A 20,733-nucleotide genomic window follows, 5' to 3' on the forward strand; every position below is an offset into this window, starting at 1 on the left:
AAGTTAGGAATGATAATATTTATTTAAGAACTTTATCCCTGATATTTTTATCACATGGTGACTTACCATTTACTTTCAGAAAATAAACCCCCTAATACCTTTCTTTAACCAAATTGGGTTGACTATCATCCAATGGGTATAATTATACGCCATACAGCCACATGCAAATACAGACATGATTCCTTCCCACCGGCTTACTACCTAAGTCATTTGGGTCCCAGAGGTGCTAGGAAGGGGGAGGGTATTTGCTCTGCTACTGCCAAATTCTGATGCTCTCAATCCCTTCCTCATCCTTGTGGGCTGCATAGCAACCGTGAATCAGACACAGCCTGAATTAGATGTCTTGCATCCTTTAGGTTGAAGGTGGGGACTTGGCAGAGGAAATATGTAAGTTCAGACAGCTGCCTTTGATTCTCTGCAGCTTGTTCCTTTTACATGACCCCGCGAGGAAGACCGAACCTTGAATACTGATTTAGGCTTATTTCCTTTCGAGTCTCCAGTGTTTGCCTTTGTTAACTCTATAGTCTTTTCCAGTTCCCGTTCGGTTCTCACAGAGGTTCTCTTATGAGGCCAGTGGAGATCAAATGTTAAACGCTGCCAGAAATCATCTCACGTTCCCACACTTGTGAGGACTGACTTCTCACTGAGTGATCAAGGAAAAGGGGGAAAAAAGTAAAATGTGCCACCTTACTCTTACTTTTGCCTTTCTGTGATTGGAGTAAAAGTTGCATTCACATTACATGCATTGCTGCAAAATCATGGAAACCAACCATGAGTGTTCACACATCCCTATTACTAATTAACAGAAAATGTCGGTAGACGTGGCCAGGGTCCTGCTTCCCTTCCAATAACTAACAAAGAGCTGAATACAGAAGAGAAGGGGCGATCTCTCACAGACACAGGGCTCTGGGTTTCTTCCCCTGATTCTGATGTACAGAGTGACTGAGAGTACACAGCGCGGTGGGACTCACCGAGGTCATCTATCTGCTTCAGGAGTTCGACAGCATCGAGTCCCACGGAGAACTTCACAAAAACTTGCACAAAGGGGTTCCGTAGAGTATTCTAAAAATTAATAACAGGAACCAGTTTCAAAATGGGAAGAAAACATGTTTAATCACTGTCAGCCTTAACACAACCTTGAACAAAGAAGCAGACGCCATTGGGCGTTATTAATGTACCTACCTACTTGTGGGCTTGTGCACAATGATTTGAAAGAATGAACGAACTTTTGTCTTTAACACAAATTACTCAGATTTCTAAAAAGTGCCTTGAGGGGACCATAGTTATTTTTTAACACCAGAGAATTATATTCAATTAAATAGAATTTTTCCCGGTGCTAATAAATTATTTCCAGTTAAACATACATTATAAATAATGTGTTTCAGGGTGCATTTCATTCTCCAGAGGTTTTTTTTTTTAAAGGCAACTTGTGACATTCACAAGGTCTGCACTGAGTCTGACCTCACGGCTGCTTTGTATTCTAGTTCCTCGTCCCCAGCTGCGAGGCCTCCTATTTCTGGCTCCAGGTTATCTTTCTGTGAAGTGGGGGGATAAATGACTAATCAGAAATGTCAGTGTCCATTATTGTAACACCGTTCTGCATTGAATAGGAACAGCTATATGGCCATGGAAAAACACACCAATAGAACCAACCCATCCACAGAAACACCGATAATTTAAAATAATAATTTATTTACAATACTAAGGCTTCTGTGGCAATTTTCAAACATAAGGGACGTAGCTTTCACTAGGTTAGCCATCATTAGCTCTTTTCGCTGTGAGCCAGACACTAGGAAGATTTTTACCACACCTCACAGTGAGCACTATTCTGTCCATCTTCCCTATAGCGCCTTGGCAAGTGCGCATGCGCACGCGCAGAGACGCGCGCATGTTTGCTAATGGTTGAACTCAGAGCCTCTGTACTGTGGAGCAACCATTGTAGAGCATGCCATGTCATCTGTAAGTGCCTCCAGTGTCAAACTTGCTGTGCATTCACAGAAGTAAGTTTTTCCTGGAGAATTGAGAGTAGCAATTTATCCTTCTCTGGAGTAAAGATATTTCCGCTAGCTGCTAATCCCACTGTAAAGATGCTCACGGAGGTTCTAATAAATTTTGTACTGGGGAACTGTTGTTGTGTACAGAGCACGTCCTTTAGTAATTCAGTACTTTAGCCAACAAAAATTTTCTTAATAAAATACTCTGTGTGTGTGTGTGTGTGTGTGTGTATGTGTGTGTGTGTGTGTACTGTTCCCTCTCCATAGATAAAAGGATTTTTTTTTTTTTTGAGAAAAAGAGCAACCTTCCACTGAGGAGAATAGATAGGGCAATAAAATTCTATTCACGACGCATTGCCATCTGAGACTTGCCAGAAAAGATCCACTGTAAATGAGAAGTTGAACTTAGAATATTTTGTTAATTGTTAAATTGAATAGTACATTGTGGGGACCATGCTTGATGAAAAAGTGTTCTTCATTTTGTAGTTATTAGACATATTAATGTTTTTTATATTTATTTTCTAATTCACACTGTAAATGTAACTATGTATTGATTGTTACTCAAAACAAACCAAAGAAAGTAGCTTCCAGGTGCAATTGTCCTGACAAGTGTTCGTGAAACGAATCATTCATTCTGGGCTTCATTTACACGGCATGATGGTAAAGGCAAGAATGTTATTTTTGCCTAAATATTCCTGGGTTTCATCAGGATTACAGGGGGCATCCCTTTGCAGTGCAAACGGATTCCTTTTGAGTATCTTGAATACTATCATTCTCTTTTCCAGCTGATCACAGGCTAGCCCTGCTGCTTGGCCTCCAGTCGTCAGAAGTCCCATTTGTGCTTGGAACATTTCCCTACACTGTCTTCAGTATCTTCAGAAGAGCCTGCTTCTTTTTACCAGAATCCCAAACCATACTTTTCAAAGTGCACAGGGCTGCACCGTCAAACCTGCAACTGTTCTGGTGTGAAAACCAAGATGGCTGAGTGAGGACTAAATTTGTAAAGAGGCCATGTATTAGAACATTATTTTTTTTTCTAGGTTTGCCGTTTGCTTCTTTACAAAGACTTCAATTTAAGGCACCCACCCATCTACTTCCATGAGAGTACCTTGTATACAGTCCATGCCACATGCTTCAACTAAAGAACTCCTGGTGTTGAATGCTGTCTAGAATATTAGTTTCTAAACACATTAACTATCAAAGAATAATTTTAAAGAGACATAACTTAAGCATGTCCGTGGTATATTAATTATAATCATTTAATAAATAATTATAGCACCAGTTAGAGTTACATCCGTGTGGAAGTGCTCTCACGTCTACAGCAGTAGAGAGGCGGGAACATCAAGAGGGAAGGCTGGGGTACAAATGCGAGTGGGAATCCTGCTATCTTATCTCCGACCCTCTCTCTGGAGAGACGGTTATTCCGATTTATTGAATATGGATGCTAAGTTACTATCTTCCCATAATCAAGGTAATTAAAACATCAGAGAGTTGTAGTTCCCAGGAAGGCATATGACAGAGGGATCCAGTACCTGGAGCATTGGGATGGTCTGGTTTAGCAGGTGGAAGGAATTCATGAAGATCGGTGACTTATCCATCCACTCCTGAGATTTCTCTCTTAATTCTGCCAGCTGTCTCAGAGTTACATTGGACTTAACGACGAAGAAACAAGAGAGGCATGGTCAATTTGTATTTTTCACATATTTCAATATAAGACTTTTTGGTATATTAAGAACAACAGCATTAAAAGGTAGAGTTGGTTAAAAAAGAAAGAAAGAAAAAAGAAAAACCATTGTCAGATTATTTCTACGTGTTCAAATGATATACCTTATAAGGACCAAGATTATGTATTTAAAATTCTTGGAAATTTAGGGTTTGCTTCATGTCTAACATGAATTTGTAATCAAATGGGAGTATTCCCAGAGTTCTCACAGGTTTTAGTTTTTACCAATGTCAAATTTCACTTTCCTATTAAGTAGCGCCAAGTTCACGCACATAGGGAGGATAGTTTCCTTAAATGTTCTAAGACAGAAAACAGAATAAGTGCCTGCTTCTTGTTCCTGGGAAATGTACCACAGCCATTTAGAAAAGCACTCTGACAAGAGCAAATAAAGTGCAGCTAAGCATGGTGGTACCTGTCTACGTCAGCACATGCAGGCTGAGGCAGGAAGATTCTGAACCCTCAAGGATTGCATAAGCTACATAGCGAGACCCTATCTCAATAAAATAAAATAATAAAACAAAGCAATAAAATATTCTCCAACCCTCCAATCCTAGACATTAACCTTACTGAAGGAAAAAGACAACATGGTGAAATGTATGCAATGTGTTCTGTTGGCCACAATGTTTGCATTAGCACAAAACTAAAAATGTACCTTGGAGATAAAATGAGTGTCCAGCAAGTGAGAATTAAATAAATGCATTTTCGTGTTATTAAAACACCTCTTTAAACATCTTTGAAAAGCAAAGAATTTCACTAGCTCTATTGAGTTGAAGGAATTTTTTTTTACCATGTAAAAGAGAGGAGATTCGAGTTGAGCATGAAAGGGCAGGTCCACACTGAAGACAGTGAGAGTGACTCACTTATACAAAGTTAGGTGATGTTCACGCCCAGTAAGACAAATAAGATGTTAAATCACAAGCATTCAAAGCAGCAGCACTCAGTGGAAACCACCTGTGCATTTTACATTCGCTGAGTAACACTGGACTCACGCCAACTGTGATTTAATGATCGGGTAACGTTAAGGCAGATTTTGTTCTCTTCCACTCTTTCGTGTTTTCAAAGACTTGGTGTGTAATTCAAACCACTGTTTCTCTTTTGAGAGGTGGCGTCTCCTTCCAAAGTCTCCAGTCTCAGCCTCAAGGGACTGGGGCTCCATGCGTACTCTGCACATCTCTCTCCAAGCCAACCTCACTAATGCTTTCTTTTCTTTTCAGTGCTGTGGATTGAACTCAGGACTCTGTGATGTCAGGCAAGCACTCTACCATGGAGTGCCATGCCCATCCCTTAAAGCCAACTTTAAAGTGGCAGAATGTTATTTTGATAAACTGAGGCAAGTGGTAAGTGCAGGTCCTGATGACATTGTCCTTCTGAAGATGTGTCATTGATGAAAATAAGAAATATTAAACTACACAGTCAACTACGAAGCCAAGAACTTATACTTTCGGGCTATTTTAATTTGAATGAGTTACATAATCACCCTTTTTCTCTTTCTAGTGTGATTTTTATAAATGTTTCTAACATTCAACACTCATTGAAAACTTTTTGGCTTTCTTAGATGCAGTGAGAAGTCTGAGTTCTATCTGTATCTAATTTTATCCCCAAATGTCATATGGTTCATTTCACCAAGAGCTGTCACCACTGGTATTCAGTGTCATGCACACCTATCTAGGGCCAAAGCAAAAACCACGAACAATAATGATGGCAGAGAAGACATAAGCCAGAATCATCTAAAATAAGTTTAGGAATTGACTACGTTAAGACAGAAACAGTACCCCACATACACACATTGAGTTTATCAGCCAAACCTTTTCCATAATGGCCTTTGTAGTTGGGTTATATGGCGCATATAAAATCTTTCCCAATAACATGGGTTTCAAGAAGGCCCAAATCACAGGTCCAGCCGGCATGTTAATGATGTCTTTGTAAAGGGAGAAGCAAAATGGTGCTGGAAATAAAAAAAACAAGACAAAATAAACCACCAGTCAATTAATATATACAATTAATATGCAACAATCATCGTAATTTAGGGGAAAGACAGTCATCATAGGCACACCTTCCAAATTCACTTCTTCATGGAGAATGGGTACAGACTATGGAGCCTAGAATGTATGTCTTAGCACTGTCTACACTGGTAGCAGATATGAAACAGCTGGTATTGATGTAAGACAGCAAAGTAACAATCGTTCTTTAAGGAGCAAGAGTGTAAGCGGATAAGCCACCCTAGGATAAATGATGGCATTTTGCCAAGAAGAAATACAAAGATTTCAAACCCTATTCCACAATTGCTTCCAACACAAGCGTTTTACCACCACTTAAATATTCTAAAAATACACAAAACCCTACTCCCAGAATGGAGCCAGATATGTAAGAGACATTCATACGTTTTTATCGAATGAATAAAAAGATGAATGAATGAGCCAACCCAATTGCTATACTAAACATCCATACATCACCTGGAAGAGTTCCTCGGGTCACATTTTGCATCTCAAAGTTTATAGATCAAGTGAATGGCTTTGATATGCCGCTAAACAGTTATGCTCGGCTGCATACACACAGTTCTACCAGATGCCACATAAACGTCTAATGCTAGAAAGTTAGGGGAAAATATTGACCCAAGCAAATTTAAAACAAGCTTTTGCATTATGAACTGGCAAGAATTCATCGTTATGACCTACAGATGCTGCAGCCTATAGACCCACAGAGCTGTGCAGGCCAACAACAATGTTATCAGTGATGGGATGCGTACATATATATATATATATATATATATATATATATATATATCCATATATGGATATATATAAGGGTCCTGTAGAATAACATCACTTGAGATGTGGAGGCTGGCATTCTAAGTTGTTATGATGTTCCCACAATGACCAAGTCACCTAATGATACATGATGGGCATGTCTATTACTAAAATGATCTATGACCCTACATTCTGTCGTTTACAGAATTCAATAGCTCTGAGATCTGAGACCTCCAAGTTCAGTGACCTTGGGCAGGTGTTCGTTATCTTTGGGAGTACTCGCCCTCAGTAAGATGCAATCAGGTAGACATTACCTCATGGGGCTGCTGTGACGAGGGCGTGAGTTAACAGGCAGAACACGAAGTGAGTCCTGCACAAGTGTTTGCTATTTTTATTCCGAGGTAAAATTAATACTTCATTTACCAAGAAAAGCGGAGGCAGAACATGTAATGCTCTTATCATTAAGAATAATTATCATAACTAATTTGAGGCACACTTACTAGCATTTAAAGGAATCCCATATTTTGAAGCAATTTCTTCTTTAGTTAATTTATACGTGAGAAAATCCTTGGTGTGGTTGCCTTTTGGCTTCTGGGAAGAAGGCAGCATAGAGGTTAAGTACTCCGTGGTGATCCCTTGGGAACACAGAGCTTGGGAGATGGTACTGAAAGATCCTGCTGGCGTGTTCATCCTGGTGCTTCTATACATGGCCTGGGAGACAATGTCCAGAGTTATTAATGTTACAGGAGCTACCTGTGCTCTAGAAGACAACATAGAACGAAAAAGTGGCAGCGCTGAGAGTTTCCATGATTTCTTTAAAGTGTGAACTGCAAACCTGAATAGAGAATGAGAAGCCTCAGTGGTTTACATGCCAGATGGCTAAAGTGGGGGGTTCTCTTCCCGTGAGTCTCTGTCCTCTGTGCACTAGATCAGTAGCTGAACGTATTGCACCCAATCTTAAATAAAAGCCATCCTGACAGGAATGATTTCTCAGGATGAACGTTACCGAGCGACTCTTCTACCTGTGTTAATGGAACATTCCTGGGCAGATGCATTTGTCTCAGGGATCTCATTTTGTCCAGCAGTGGATGTGTGCCGGACGCCAACTGATTGAGGATCTCTCTCAGCTTTATGAAAAGCTCCATCATCCTTTCCATGGGCTTTTGATCTTTCCTTGGGAAAAACACCTAATGGAAAGAGAATGAAAACGAATGGCTTACATGGAGGCAACGGAACCTCGTGGATGCCTGGTAAGATTATAAAACAGAACAGCCTCTTTGTGAAATGTTTTGGAAAGCCTACGGATCAGCCAAATGGAGACATTTACCAAACAAACCAACACTCCCATTTCTAGGTGGTCACCCAAGCAGAGGGAACACATAAACCCACATAAAGGCTGGTATGCAAACATTTGTAGGGATTTTGCCAACAACAGCCAACAGGTTGGGAGTGGGAACAATCTACTTAAATTTATCTTTAAAATGCAATATAATATGGACATATCAGAAAAAGAATAAGAAATGCTAATACATGTTACAACAAATACCAAACTTGAAGATACTATACTAAGTGAAAGAAACCAGGCACACACACCAGATACTATGTGATCGATTCAACTGATACAAAAGGCAAAGGCTAATTTGAGACTACACAAACTGGATGCTTGAGATCTCAGAGTGGGAATAGAAATGCTACCCTATAGGGGACTACTACATGGTCTTAACTGCCAGTCCCCAAATAAGCTATTTTCAATGTCAGAATGATAAACATCTATCGTGTAATGCCTTGCATATGTGCATGCTATTGCTTTAAAGATTGTGCTCCTGGCTACACATATACAAAGTAATAACAGTAAAAAAAATAAATTAAGCAATATAAGAATAAAGAGGTTTTAAGCAGACACAAAAAGATGTGTGAGGTCTTTGGGGAAGAAAAGCTCTTCCAAAACGGAAGGCCAAAAAGGATTCTCTCTGTCTTTGTCTCTGTCTCTGTCTCTGGAACTTTCCCTGTCCCGGTCGGTCCCAGTCCTCGTCCCGGTCCCCATTCCCCATCCCCCATTCCTCTCCCCCTTCCCCTCCCCCTTTCCTTCTCCTTCTCCTCTCAGCTGTGGGGCTGGCTTGTGCCAGTGCCTCTCTGCTAAGATCTCAGCCATGAAGAAACATATGTGCAAGGAAAGGGTGAGTGCTACAGGTGAACTACCCGCTCTTCAGATCCTGTGAACTGTGCTCTGGGGTGATAACCACGCTGTCACGTGGTAACCACGGGCCTAAGGATGGCTCAGTAGGTAGTGATTCCAAATGGGGAATGTGTGCAGATCATAAGGGTGTGGGATAGGACAGGGGGCTTTCCTAGGGGCTGGGGAATGGTGAGGAGAGCGGTGACATAAAGTGACACTTTTTAAGGGTTACTCTGCTGCTTGAGAGGTGTCGGGGTTGGGTGGAGGAGTGCTATGGGGGATACAGCATGGGCAGGACTAAGATGAAGCACATGCGCAGAACACGGTAAACCGTAACTAATCCTGAAACATTTCTATCCCCTCGGCCTCTGCATTTCCTAATATTTAAGCTGGGAAAACAGCATTTTTTTTTCTCAGCTTTTTGCCTGCTATTGGATCCCCCTCCCCTCAGAGGGCTGCCTGACTGGGCTTCACTGGGAGAGGATGTGCTTAGTCCTGCTATGACTGGATGTCCCAGGGTGGGGTGGTACGCAAGGGGAGCGTTCCCATCTCTGAGGAGGAGAGGAGGTAATGGAGGGGGAGGAATCTGTAAAGGCAGGACTGGGAGGAGAGGAGTGAGGCAGGGTGCGATCAGTATTCAATTTTGACTCAAGTATAGGCTTCGGTAGAGAAACATTTTCCATTTTCCAACTTGTACTTTTCTCTTAGTTCTGTGGTGATGAACACTTCCAGAGCAGAGTTTTGCTCACCACGGCCAGAAATAATGGTTGTTTCTTACTAAATTGATGAAGGAAATACAAACATGGGCTTATTGAAAACACCCCAAAGAATTTTATATATATATTTGCATTAAAAATCCTCTCAGTGTGTGTTTTTTACTTGCAATTTTAAAACAATGTTTCTTTTAAAGTTTCAACCTTTTCTTCTAACTTTAATTAATTAATTAATTAATTAATTTGTGTGTGTGTGTGTGTATTTTGCCTGCAAATATGTCTATGCAGCAGGATGCAGTGCCTGCAGAAGCCAGAAGATAGTATCACAGCCCCCTGGGATTGGAATTACAGATGATTATGAACCCAGGTCCTCTGAAAGAGCAGCCATATTTTTTCCTAACCACTGAGCCATCTCTCCAGCTCCCAATCTTTATTTTCATTGTACTAAATAATGCTTATTGAAATATAAGAAATAATTATAGATTTATGTTACGGTAGTAATATGTTATTTTTACTTTGTTTTTATGTATACAAAGTAAAAAAATTGATAAAGCTTGGTCACTAATTTCATTATTAAGCAAATGCCCACATCTGTAATAGATGATCTCTGGTAGAAGCCTTATTTGGCTCTAAAATAAAAAGCACCTGTGAATAATAGTTTTAACCCAAACTAGCATGGAAACAGATTCACCAGTGGCAACTTGCCTTGTATGTGAAATTATAAATGTCTAAGTAGTGCAGAAGGGTGAGTCCAATGAGGTAGGACTGATGTGATCTCTCTGGAAGGGGCAACTTGCAGAATTCCTTCATGGCATCTTCCAGTTTGGGGTTGGTGATGTTTGTATCACATGAGTGCAACCAGAACACACGAGAAATTATCTGAAAATAGGAGAAAGAAAACTATTTTAGTTGTAAATCATTTGAGTACCCTCTGTTCACTTTAAGGAAGATGTCTTGTGTGTGCGTGTGTATGTGGTCCCTAAAAATAAAATAACTTTTTAAAAGCATTAACCACTATATTTTCCTCTTTATCTACTTTCATGTTGGTGTGGTGTGTATGCTTGTGTGTATGTTCTTTGTATGGGTATGGACACAGATGTGGAAGGGTGAGAGTGCACAGAAGTGCCTGAGGATGTCAGGAATCATCCTTCATTCTTCTACTTTATTCAACAAAGCAAGGTCTCTCAGTCAAAACCAGACCTCATTGATAGATATAACTATTCTTGCTGTCCACCTTGTTTTGAGACTCCCCAGTCTTTACCTTCTGATGCTGGGATTATAGGCAAGACATTATGACTTTACCATGAGTTTAGGTGATTCTGGGGATTCAAATCTAGTCTTCAATTTTGTGCCACAAATGCTTAATCACTCATACACCTCACCAGGTGTTTAAGGCACCAATTACAATTAATAAAACTACAGAGAGCCCATAGTTCACTAGAAAGTACAGGATGTATGATGGGGGAATAAGGCAGGTAGAAATTCATGGAGAAAACTAGAGCTTTTCTTGCACAATTGGGTACAAAACAACAGTAGATGGATGGATGGATGGATGGATGGATGGATGGATGGATGGATGGACGGACAGACAGACAGACAGACAGACAGATAGATAGATGGCAGTCAGTCTAGGGGATGACTAGCTGACTAGCTTAGGAGTCATGCTTATTTTAAGCATTTACTCTTCCTTAATTTGGGTTGCATTCCATTTTGATGATTGTTTACTCTATAGCTTCAGAGAAGATTAAAGAGGAGGAAGGAAGAAAGAAGGGAAGGAGGAGGAGAAGGAGATGGGGAAGGAGGAGAAAAAGTAGGAGGGAGGAGAAGGACAAGGAGAAGGACAATGAGGAGAAGGAGGAAGAGGAGGTGGAGGAGATAGAGGAGGAGGAGAGGAAGGAAGAAGAGGAGGACAGTGAGGAGAAGGAGGAGGAGGAGAATAAGGAGGAGGTGGAAGAGGAGAGGGAGGAAGAAAAGGACAATGAGGAGGAGGAGCAGGTGGAGGAGGTAGAGGAGGAGGAGGTAGAGTAGAAGGAGGAGGACAAGGAGGAGGAGGAGAAGGAAGAGGAGAAGGAAAAGGAGGACAATGAGGAGAAGAGGAGGAGGAGGTAGAGGAGGAAGAGGAGGAGGAGGAGGAGGACAATGAGGAGGAGGAGGCAGCCCAGAACTACAAACTAATTACCAACTGCAGACCCTAGATAGCCATGTATATCAGCTGAAGTGTGAGAGGAGAAGACAGGTCAATGGAAAGGTATCTATTGATGCCAGATAGAAACAAAAAGGAGAGCCAATGACAATTGAGGTTGCAAAACTTTTCTCCTTCTTTAAAATACCAATTGGACTGTGCACTCTCTACTTAGGCTTCTTTTACTAAGATAGCCCTGCTCTTCAGAAGCCAAGGACCTGATCACAAAGGTGACAGTTTGAATCAAAAGAGCAAAAGGCAAGATCAAACTGAACAGGTGAGTGGGTTTTACTTGCTAACAGGATGGGGGAGGGAGAGGGAGTGACAAAAGCCAAGGCAGAGCAGTTTTAGTTTTGGGTAGGGAACTAATCATGGTGACAGCAGCAACTTAAGTATCTTCCAGAGGGAACCTTCCAGGAACTTAATCTAGTTTTGGTTAATAACTGAGCTGTGCTTAGAAATGACACGCTCTGTCACATGTGACCATAAGCTGTGCAATTCTTTTGGAAAATTTTTATGACACTTCCAGACAATGACTTTGGAAGTGGGATAAAAGACAAACATTTTGAATGGAAAACTATATTATCAGCTAAGAAGAAAATGACATTATTTTCACAGCCAAAAAGTTTAGCTATAGCCACTAACTTTTCCATAGTTCCAACGACAACATCTATTGTATATAATAAGTCTCTCCCTGAGACTTGAATAAAGTAGACGTGACTATTCAGTTTTCGTTTTGTTATAACAAAGGGTGAACATCTCTGTGCTCTATCCCTAACTTGGTTTTTGAAGTTTGACCTTGATATCCTTGTAGGAGATCAGATAATGTTATTATAATAGTGTAATATACAATTACAGACAGTTTAAGAAAACATTCTGTGGGGGTTGGGGGAAGGAAAGTGTGGAACAAAAAAAGTGAGTCAAGGACAAATACAAAGCATTGAAACATAACGACATTGCTTCAGAATTACTCTTTTAAGGCTGAGCGTGTAGCTTAGTCGCAGGTCCAGCCACACACACACACACACACACACACACACACAGAGAGAGAGAGAGAGAGAGAGAGAGAGAGAGAGAGAAAACACACATAGACCCACGTACACAAACACATATACATATGCACACATGCACACACAAAATACATATTCATACACACAAACACACAGGCTTGTGTACACACACACACACACACACACACACAAGTGCAGAATACTTTAATCTTCACTTAAGGTGTAGACGTCTTTTACTATTTGCATGGAAAATTGATCAGAATCACATGCATCTTCCTGTGTCTTGTTGATGCGTACTTAAAATACTACGTGCTACATAAACGTCTACAAATGGCCTTTAAGTCCAACCGTGAACCCTTACCTCAGCTCTGTTGTCTGGGATGGGAATGGCCAGCAGTTTGTCAATACTTGTGTTGGACATCCCTATGGCCCTCAGATCTTCTTTCAGCAAATCTATGTTTTTAAACATTTCTATTAATTGACCTGTAAGAAAAACACACACAGTCACACATCAGTTTTAATGGCACTGTTTTAGCTACACTAACTTAACTCCTAGATTATCATGTATTGAACAGACATGCCTCACCGGAAGGAGATGTCTCCCAGGTCTGGCAAGTTTTGCATCTTTAAGATCTATGTCAGTCTGATGTAGACTTGTGCCTATGATACCATTAACTTGGGCTAACAGATTGCTCTAGGTTGTAAATTTTCCTCAGGTGTCCACAACCCAGGGTTGATCCAAGGAAAATAGACTTTCTTCACAGACTTTGATCATATAATCCACTAAATAAATACATCTCCATTTGATTTAAACCTTCACCTAAATTCAAAAGGCTCTTTAACCTAGGAGCATATATGATGGTGTCAATTTGAGGATAGACTTAATAAATCAACTACAAAATATTTGTCTTTAATTTGTCCATGAACTCTATTGTTTAAATGTTTTTTACAATCTCACACTCCTTATATATTAAAAATGTATTATTTCAAGCTCTTTAAGGATGACAATTATGATCATTTCACATTTGGGCCATTTTAGACACAGGAAACAATATTTTTATCTTATTTTTAGAAGATTGTAATCTCTGTTCTAGAAACAACTTTTGCTTTTAAGCATTTTTAGATTATTTAATTTTAATTCATATGTATAGGGATTTTGCCTGCATGTATGTCTGTGCATCATGTTAGTATAGTGTCCAGAGGGTCCAGAGGAGTACATCAAGGGACTTAAGCTATAAATGGTTGTGAGATGCCATGTTGGTGCGAGCAGCTGAACCTGGGTCCTCTGCAAGAGAATTCAGCGCGTTTAACCTATGAGCCCATCTCTCAAGCCTGGATTTCTTGTACCAAGTTACCCTCATGCAACACATCTTCTTCATTTTTAGACTTCATGTCCTTCAGTTTTGTGCCTCAGAATGTCCTTCTTTCCAGTATTCAGGTATTGTGTCAAGAAGAAGTGTATTGCATGGTGTGTCATGCTCAGAATACCAACAGAAACTTCTGAATTGAGATTTCCACACACAGCTGTGCGTCCATTCTAGGGTTTTGTTTTTGTTTTTGTTTTTGTTTTTTAATCAGATCGTTCTTATAGAAGGGAGTAGGTTTCACCCTCCTTCATACAGTCAATTCTCTAATACACTTTACTATATCTAGAAACAGAAGGTAAATTGGTCTAACTTGTTAAATTTTGGAAATCTTTTGCTCTAACACTCTTTCAGGTCCCTACTAGGTTGTTGTTTCTGCTTTAGACAAGCAGCTGCCTTTGGAAGCTTCGGGTTCCTCATTGTCAGGGCAGACAGTATAGCAAGTTTGCCTGGGGACTTTTCTTAAACTGCAGATGGCAACCTGTGTCCTAATGAGTCTTTAGAATGCGGGCAGGGAAACACCTGGTTGCTCAGAAGCATCTGCACTGGTGTTGACGTGCAACATGGCCTCCACGGTTGGTATTAGCCGTGTGATATTTTCCAAGTAATTCATTTGCAGCGCCTGTTCCAGGAGCCTAGGACAAAACAGAGGAATAAATTCAACTAGGCATAACAATTTTGGAGACAGGATTTCTCCAAGGAAAAAGAAAACTTACCAGTCCATATCGAGATTAATTTTACTGGGATCTCCAGTGAGCAAATCCCTCAGCTTTGCAGATAGTATGTTGTCGTGGTACAGTAAGCCAGAGGCGAGATCGGTGCCCAGCTCTGCCACTTCAATCAGTTGCAGGTGAAAGGCATGGTCTTCACACAGCCTCTTGAAGCTCATATTAGGGAACTGGCAAGACTTCTCGATCGAACTGAAAGTCTCTGATTCGCAGAGAAGTTCCGTCAAGTTCCGAAGCTGAGACAGCTTCCCAGAAAGGGGAAAGGAGAGAAAATAGATTAGTCATGTTATTTGGCATATTTAGTAGTTGAAAATAGGTAACCAAATTTGATCCGGTAAAAAATGTTTCTGCCTATGCATTAGTTAGGCTTTGGGCTTAGCCTTATAACACAGCAGCGTCCTTTGCTGTCTCTCTGTACTTCTCTTTCCTAAGAATCAGTGGCATAGGTCTGCAGGTTTTTAAAATGTAGTTTTAAAAATTAAGAGGGATAGTGAGATTGCTCAGTAGTTTAGAGAGGTTGCTACACAGTTTTGAAGACGGAAGTTTCTATCCAAGTACCTACGTAACAAGCCGGGTGTCCTGCAGACTCCAGCTCCAAGGGATCAGACCCCTTTTGGGGTTTTGCACAGAGGGGATGCGTTTTCTCAATTACTGATCAGTGATAGAGGGTCCAGCCCATGGTGGGTGGAGTCATCCCTAGGCCGATGGTCCTGGGTTCTATAAGACAGGCTGAGCAAGCCAGGGGAAGCAAGCCAGTAAGCAGCACCCTCCATGGCCTCTGCCTCAGTTCCTGCTTCTGGGTTCCAGCCCTGATTCAGTTCCTGTCCTGACTTGATGGACTTGTGATATGCAAGTATAAGCTAAATAAAGCCTTTCCTCTCTAACTTGCTTTTTTGGTCCTGGTGTTCATTGAAGCAATAGAAACTCTGACTAAGACAAGTAGTTTTTTAAAATACAGTTTAAATCACAATCACTTTGAATTTATATTTAATTTTTATTTTATATTATGTGTAAGGGCAGAGGGGAGGCAGATTTGTCTTGAATTTTTTCAAAAAGCCTTTTCTTCTTCACATCCATCATGATGACTGTGATATATAGCAAACAGAACCAGAAAATAACAAGTGTTGATGAGGGCGTACAGGCATTATAACCTTTGTGTATTGCTGGTAGGAGTGTGAGATGGTACAGCTTCTATGGAAAACAGTATTGCACTTTCTCATGACTGAAAAATAAAGTCAGCATATGAGCTCAAATTCCACTTCTGGGTCTATGCTTCAGGGAATTGAAGCTAGTGCTTGGAGAGAATATTTGTATACCAATGTGCACAAAAGCCTTATTGATAATAGCCAAAGAATAGAAACAACTCAAAGAATGAATGGATAACCAGACTATATATAAAAATGAAACAATGTCTAAGGTGCTATATGTGTGTATATGTATAAATAAACATATATGTATACACACATATACATATATACAAATATACATATATGTATATCCTTAAATAGAAAAGGATATGCTGTTATAACATGGGGAATCTTGAGGAAACCATGCTAAATTTAATCAGTCACTTCAAATGCTATATAATTCCAATGTATGGGTAACCTAGAGGAGTGAAGTTCATAACTCAGAAAGTCAAAGAGGGACTAAGAATTCCCAGAGGCTGAGAGGAGAGAGAGGTGTGGAGTGATAGAAAATGTTTACACTTGCATGGTGAAAGGGATTCTGGAACAGTGCTTACCCAACACCAGGAATGCATATAACCTGACTGACCTCTACAGCTAAAAATGGTTATGGTCTAAATATTATGGTATTTAGGACAATTAAATTTTAATCAACATTTTCTTAAGTCTTTAAGCTGGAGCATGCATTAGCAACTCCATGGTGATAGATCTAATTTTCAGGCATTGCCTTGTTATGCGTATTGGCTTTTGCCTTTTGATGTGTTTAGAAAGACTAAGCATTTTTGTTCTATGGAAATCGTCAAAATGACTTAAACTCCCAAACTGGCAAGAAGAAAGGATCCTGAAACTCTAATGATCTAAGCTCTCTAATATGTTCCTGAGATTGAATCCCCAACACTCACTGCCTACCCATGCCTACTGCCCCAGGGGAGACGGGGAGGAGAGATACCAAGATCTCACTGACTTGCTTCCAGCTCAATGAGAGACCTTGACTCAAAGTGTCAAGGTAGAGAGAGATAGAGGAAGATGTCACAAGTCCTGCTTTGGCTTCTGCGTGTTTGCACATGAGTGCACGAGGACACAGACACACATGTCTGCAACTCACACACACATTCACTGCATTTGTCAGTATAACAAGATGTGGTGGTGCACACTTCTAATCCCAGCACTCAGGAGGCAGAGGCAGGAGGATTGCACTGTTAAGTCCAGTATGGGCTACGCAGTAAGTTCAGACCATCCAGGATAATGGAGTGAGATGTTGTTTTAAACAAAGCATATGCTAACTTTAGACTACCGATTTTCCAAAGCCCTATACAGAGGCTGTCTCCATTGACATCGGCAGAGGTTCAGACCTATGATTGGGTAATGATTCCTCACTAACTCCATTTCTAGCTATGACAGGCTTCCTCATTGTCCAGGAGCTCTCAAATGAAAGAGAAATTTAATTCATATGATCATGAAGAGTCTATAATATTATAGACATCAACTGATAAGTCTTTAATCGATGCTCCTGACCCTTGGCCAGTAAGTGTGTGTGTGTGTGTGTGTGTGTGTGTGTGTGTGTGTGTGTGTGTGTGTGTGTGTGTGTGTGTGTGTGTGTGTGTGTATTTCAAAAATGTTGAAGGCATTACAATAAACATAGTATATTGTTTGCATTCCTGCACAACATAAGAAGTTTATTTTATGCAGTCAAGAAGTGTCCCTTTCTACCAAAAGAACCAGAGGGGGGCAGAGGAGAAGAGATTAAAAACAGACAAGGAAAGGAAAGAACACAGACACTCTCAAACAAGATGTGTAAGCAGAAGGCTGAGAAATAGAAGGCAGTGTTCTAAGTGGGCAGACATTTTGTGTTTTGGAGGATCTACCCACTGCAAGGAATTCTATGAGTAAAATTTGGGTACTCAAATGGCTGCCACACTGAGGATGGCAGGAAGCAATGGCCATAAAACCATAGGCGCCCGGCTTCACTCTTTCATAGCCATGTGCTGAGTAGCAGCTCAGAGAACACAGCGCCATTGTTGGTGTCCCACCTTGTTTATAAGCTCATGACTCATCCCTTTCATTTAGAGATATGTGCTTGTAGAGATGAAGGAAGCCTGGATTCGTCAGGGTTTCTACTCCAGCTAAGTGATACCCCCACAAAGCAAACTATGATGCTAGCTACCGCCTTCCAAATCGGTACTGGAAGTCTCAGTACCAAGAGCTCTGGATTCCTCAGGCCTCACCTCGGGTTGACCTCCTAAACCACAGTTGAAGCTCTTTCTCCCTACTGTTCTCTGACTGCACTGACTCCACAGAGGCCATGGGGTTTTCATTTGTTTGTTTGTTTAGATTATTTCAGACATGGCATATGTAACATTCTCCCAATCTTAATCTCCTTCTAAAATACAAAATTTGCCTTCTTCATATTTGATGCCGAACTCAAACTCCTCAACTCAGATGTCTGTAGGACCTGGACGTGGCTTTTCTCTAAAGTCCAGTTTCTGACTTTCCCATAGGTACCTTCTCCTTCCTGTGACTCCAGGTAACCGCATCTGTCTTTGAGGCTCATACCTCTCTGGCTTCTTACAAACTTGAGTTTCTAAGTCTGGAATGCATGAGTATGACCCAATGATACACAGCCTTCAAGACTCAGAGTAAGTATTACGTTCTCGGCCAAGTTTCTTCCTTTCACTTCTGTACCCCATAATCTGAGTTCGATACCTATCTTTACACGCAGAAACCCGTCGGTCCGCATACCACATCCTTTATCTTACTCTGTTACAATTGTGACTCTCACTTCCTGACTTCTCCCCTGGCAAGATTGTAAGAACTTGGAGGTTGGAGATTATTGTCTTATAAATAAAAGAGCAAATTGTCCTAGTAGGAGCCATTTCAAAGAAAAGATTTTCTAAAGTAAATTGTGGACTGCAGAGGTCTTCATTGTCTGCAGAGGAAGAAGGAAAAATGACTTTGTAAAAATCACAAGGTTGCATGGGGAGCCCACTGGAAAGGGACTTTTATCCCGACCTATCAGCGAGGAGTTTTGTTCAGATGCTATCAGAGTTCAGTATCCATATAAAATAAATGAAGGGGGCACAGCTGTCTGGAAAACAGGGGAAAGGAGATAAACTAGTGTTGCAGAAGTGACATTTACACTGATTCTTGGAAGATGAATAAGAACATTCTGGGTGAATGTATGCCTTCTTTCTCATTTGCATAAATTAAGATAACACTAAATTAAGTACATTAGAAAATTTGATTCATGTAGAAAAGTGGGGCTAAAAGGTAGGTAGTCTAATGAGCACATTTATCTGTAATATACATGGACATAATGTTTTGCATGCCTGCTTAATTACGGCTTGTTTACCACACAGCAAATCACTTGCTTGCCCTAAATAAACCACTTCTAATTTAACTTTATCCCAGGCTACATAGATCTAATTAAACCGCAGTTCTTACTAGGAAAACTGTTTTCAAATCTTAATAGAGTTGCTTTAAAAATGAATTTCCTGATAATCTGTACACTGTGTGAACGATAGGCAAATAGCAGGATCTGATTCAAGCTTAGAGATTTACAGGCTCGATTCTTCCCTTTCCTTCTTCAGCGTCACACATTTTAATATGACTTCTTAGTGCCCGATATGATGACAAGAAAAACAGATATGTTAAGATTTGAGACCTTTGTGCACCGTGAAGTCGGGACATTCGCTTTTGAAATCTACTTTTATAGATATGGAAGTCAAGAAATTAAAAAATAATAATAATACAACGAACTCCCAAATTAGGAAGCTTAATAAGATAGCTATATTGTGAAATGTTTATAGACGCTTACGAGCACTGTAAGTGGGCTCTTAATAGATCATCTTATGCTGAGGACGACATTAAGGACATTATGTAAAATCAAGCACCTTTGTCACCCTTTGGCCTGAACAGAGCTGCAGGGGAAAGGAGGTCACCTGTAATCATCAGGCATTTTAACTGAATCTTCCTAGCATATCGCCAAAAGTATTGCTATTCTGTTATTTATGTTTCCTTTCTTGACTTACCTTGGATTTCAGGATCTCAAGAAATGGAGGGAAGCCGTCCTCATAGGAGCCATTTTGAAGGAAAGGTTTTCTAAAGTGAATTGTGGACTGTAGAAGCTTTAGATTGTCTGCAGAGGAGGGAGGAAGAATGACTTTGTGAGGATCACAAGGTTACCTGGGGAGCACAGTGGAAAGGGACTTTTCTCCAGACTTATCAGCAAGGATTTCTTTAGAATAATGTTGTAGTTCAATATAAATATAAAATGAGTGAAAATTAACCTTTCCTTGAACCATGTGGACTATAGAGTTCATTATTTCTTAAAATATTCACAGATAACGCTGCTTAGAGATAAAAGATGTTTCTAGTACAGTACCGCACAGCACTAGCTCTTTGTGAATTAAATAATTTTCTTATTTCTGACTCTGGGATACACTAGGCTGGAATATGTTAGGGCAAATAGACTATATAGTCAATATACCCAAGTATGTACTTCCAGCCATAATTTAGTAATATTGGGGAAACAAACTCCAGGCTAAAATATGTGTTGTACTGTTTGCTTGATACCTTGTGGTATAGAAAAAAAGAATGCATGTGAGAACAGTGGAAAATGTTTGCAGTCTTATAGTTTGGGTTGTGATCCTAGCCTAGCTGAGCCATCTCTCCAGCCCAGTCACAGTCTTTATAATTTTTGCTTACATAGGTTAAAAAATTGAAAGTTCAATGTGGGGAAGCGGTCTGACACAGGGTCCCCTTTGTTCATGTAATATGCTAAAACTTTGGAATTCTTGATTCTTTATCTTAATTTTTCAACAACCTAAGAACACTAAGGACACGGAGAATGTCATGAAGGACTGCATAAGCTCCTGGTGACTCTGGATTCTTGGGAAGTTTGTCCAGGTAACCC

The 20,733-nt window shown here is 40.4% G+C and overlaps 1 protein-coding gene across 1 annotated transcript in view; it reads right to left on the reverse strand.

Annotated features, from left to right (window-relative positions):
- The window catches only part of Abca12 (ATP binding cassette subfamily A member 12), a 169,840-nt gene that overhangs the window by 57,194 nt on the left and 91,913 nt on the right, over positions 1–20,733 (reverse strand). The window contains exons 11-20 of the mRNA XM_032901300.1: positions 19,850–19,956; positions 14,626–14,882; positions 14,432–14,544; positions 12,907–13,028; positions 10,059–10,232; positions 7,487–7,651; positions 6,965–7,175; positions 5,523–5,662; positions 3,527–3,646; positions 972–1,062 (exon numbers count right to left, since the gene is read on the reverse strand). Coding sequence (XP_032757191.1) covers positions 972–1,062; positions 3,527–3,646; positions 5,523–5,662; positions 6,965–7,175; positions 7,487–7,651; positions 10,059–10,232; positions 12,907–13,028; positions 14,432–14,544; positions 14,626–14,882; positions 19,850–19,956 — 1,500 coding nt within the window. The remainder of the gene's footprint in view (positions 1–971; positions 1,063–3,526; positions 3,647–5,522; positions 5,663–6,964; positions 7,176–7,486; positions 7,652–10,058; positions 10,233–12,906; positions 13,029–14,431; positions 14,545–14,625; positions 14,883–19,849; positions 19,957–20,733) is intronic.

Source organism: Rattus rattus, chromosome 4 (assembly GCF_011064425.1).
Source record: "Rattus rattus isolate New Zealand chromosome 4, Rrattus_CSIRO_v1, whole genome shotgun sequence".
Classification (NCBI taxonomy): Eukaryota; Metazoa; Chordata; class Mammalia; order Rodentia; family Muridae; genus Rattus; species Rattus rattus.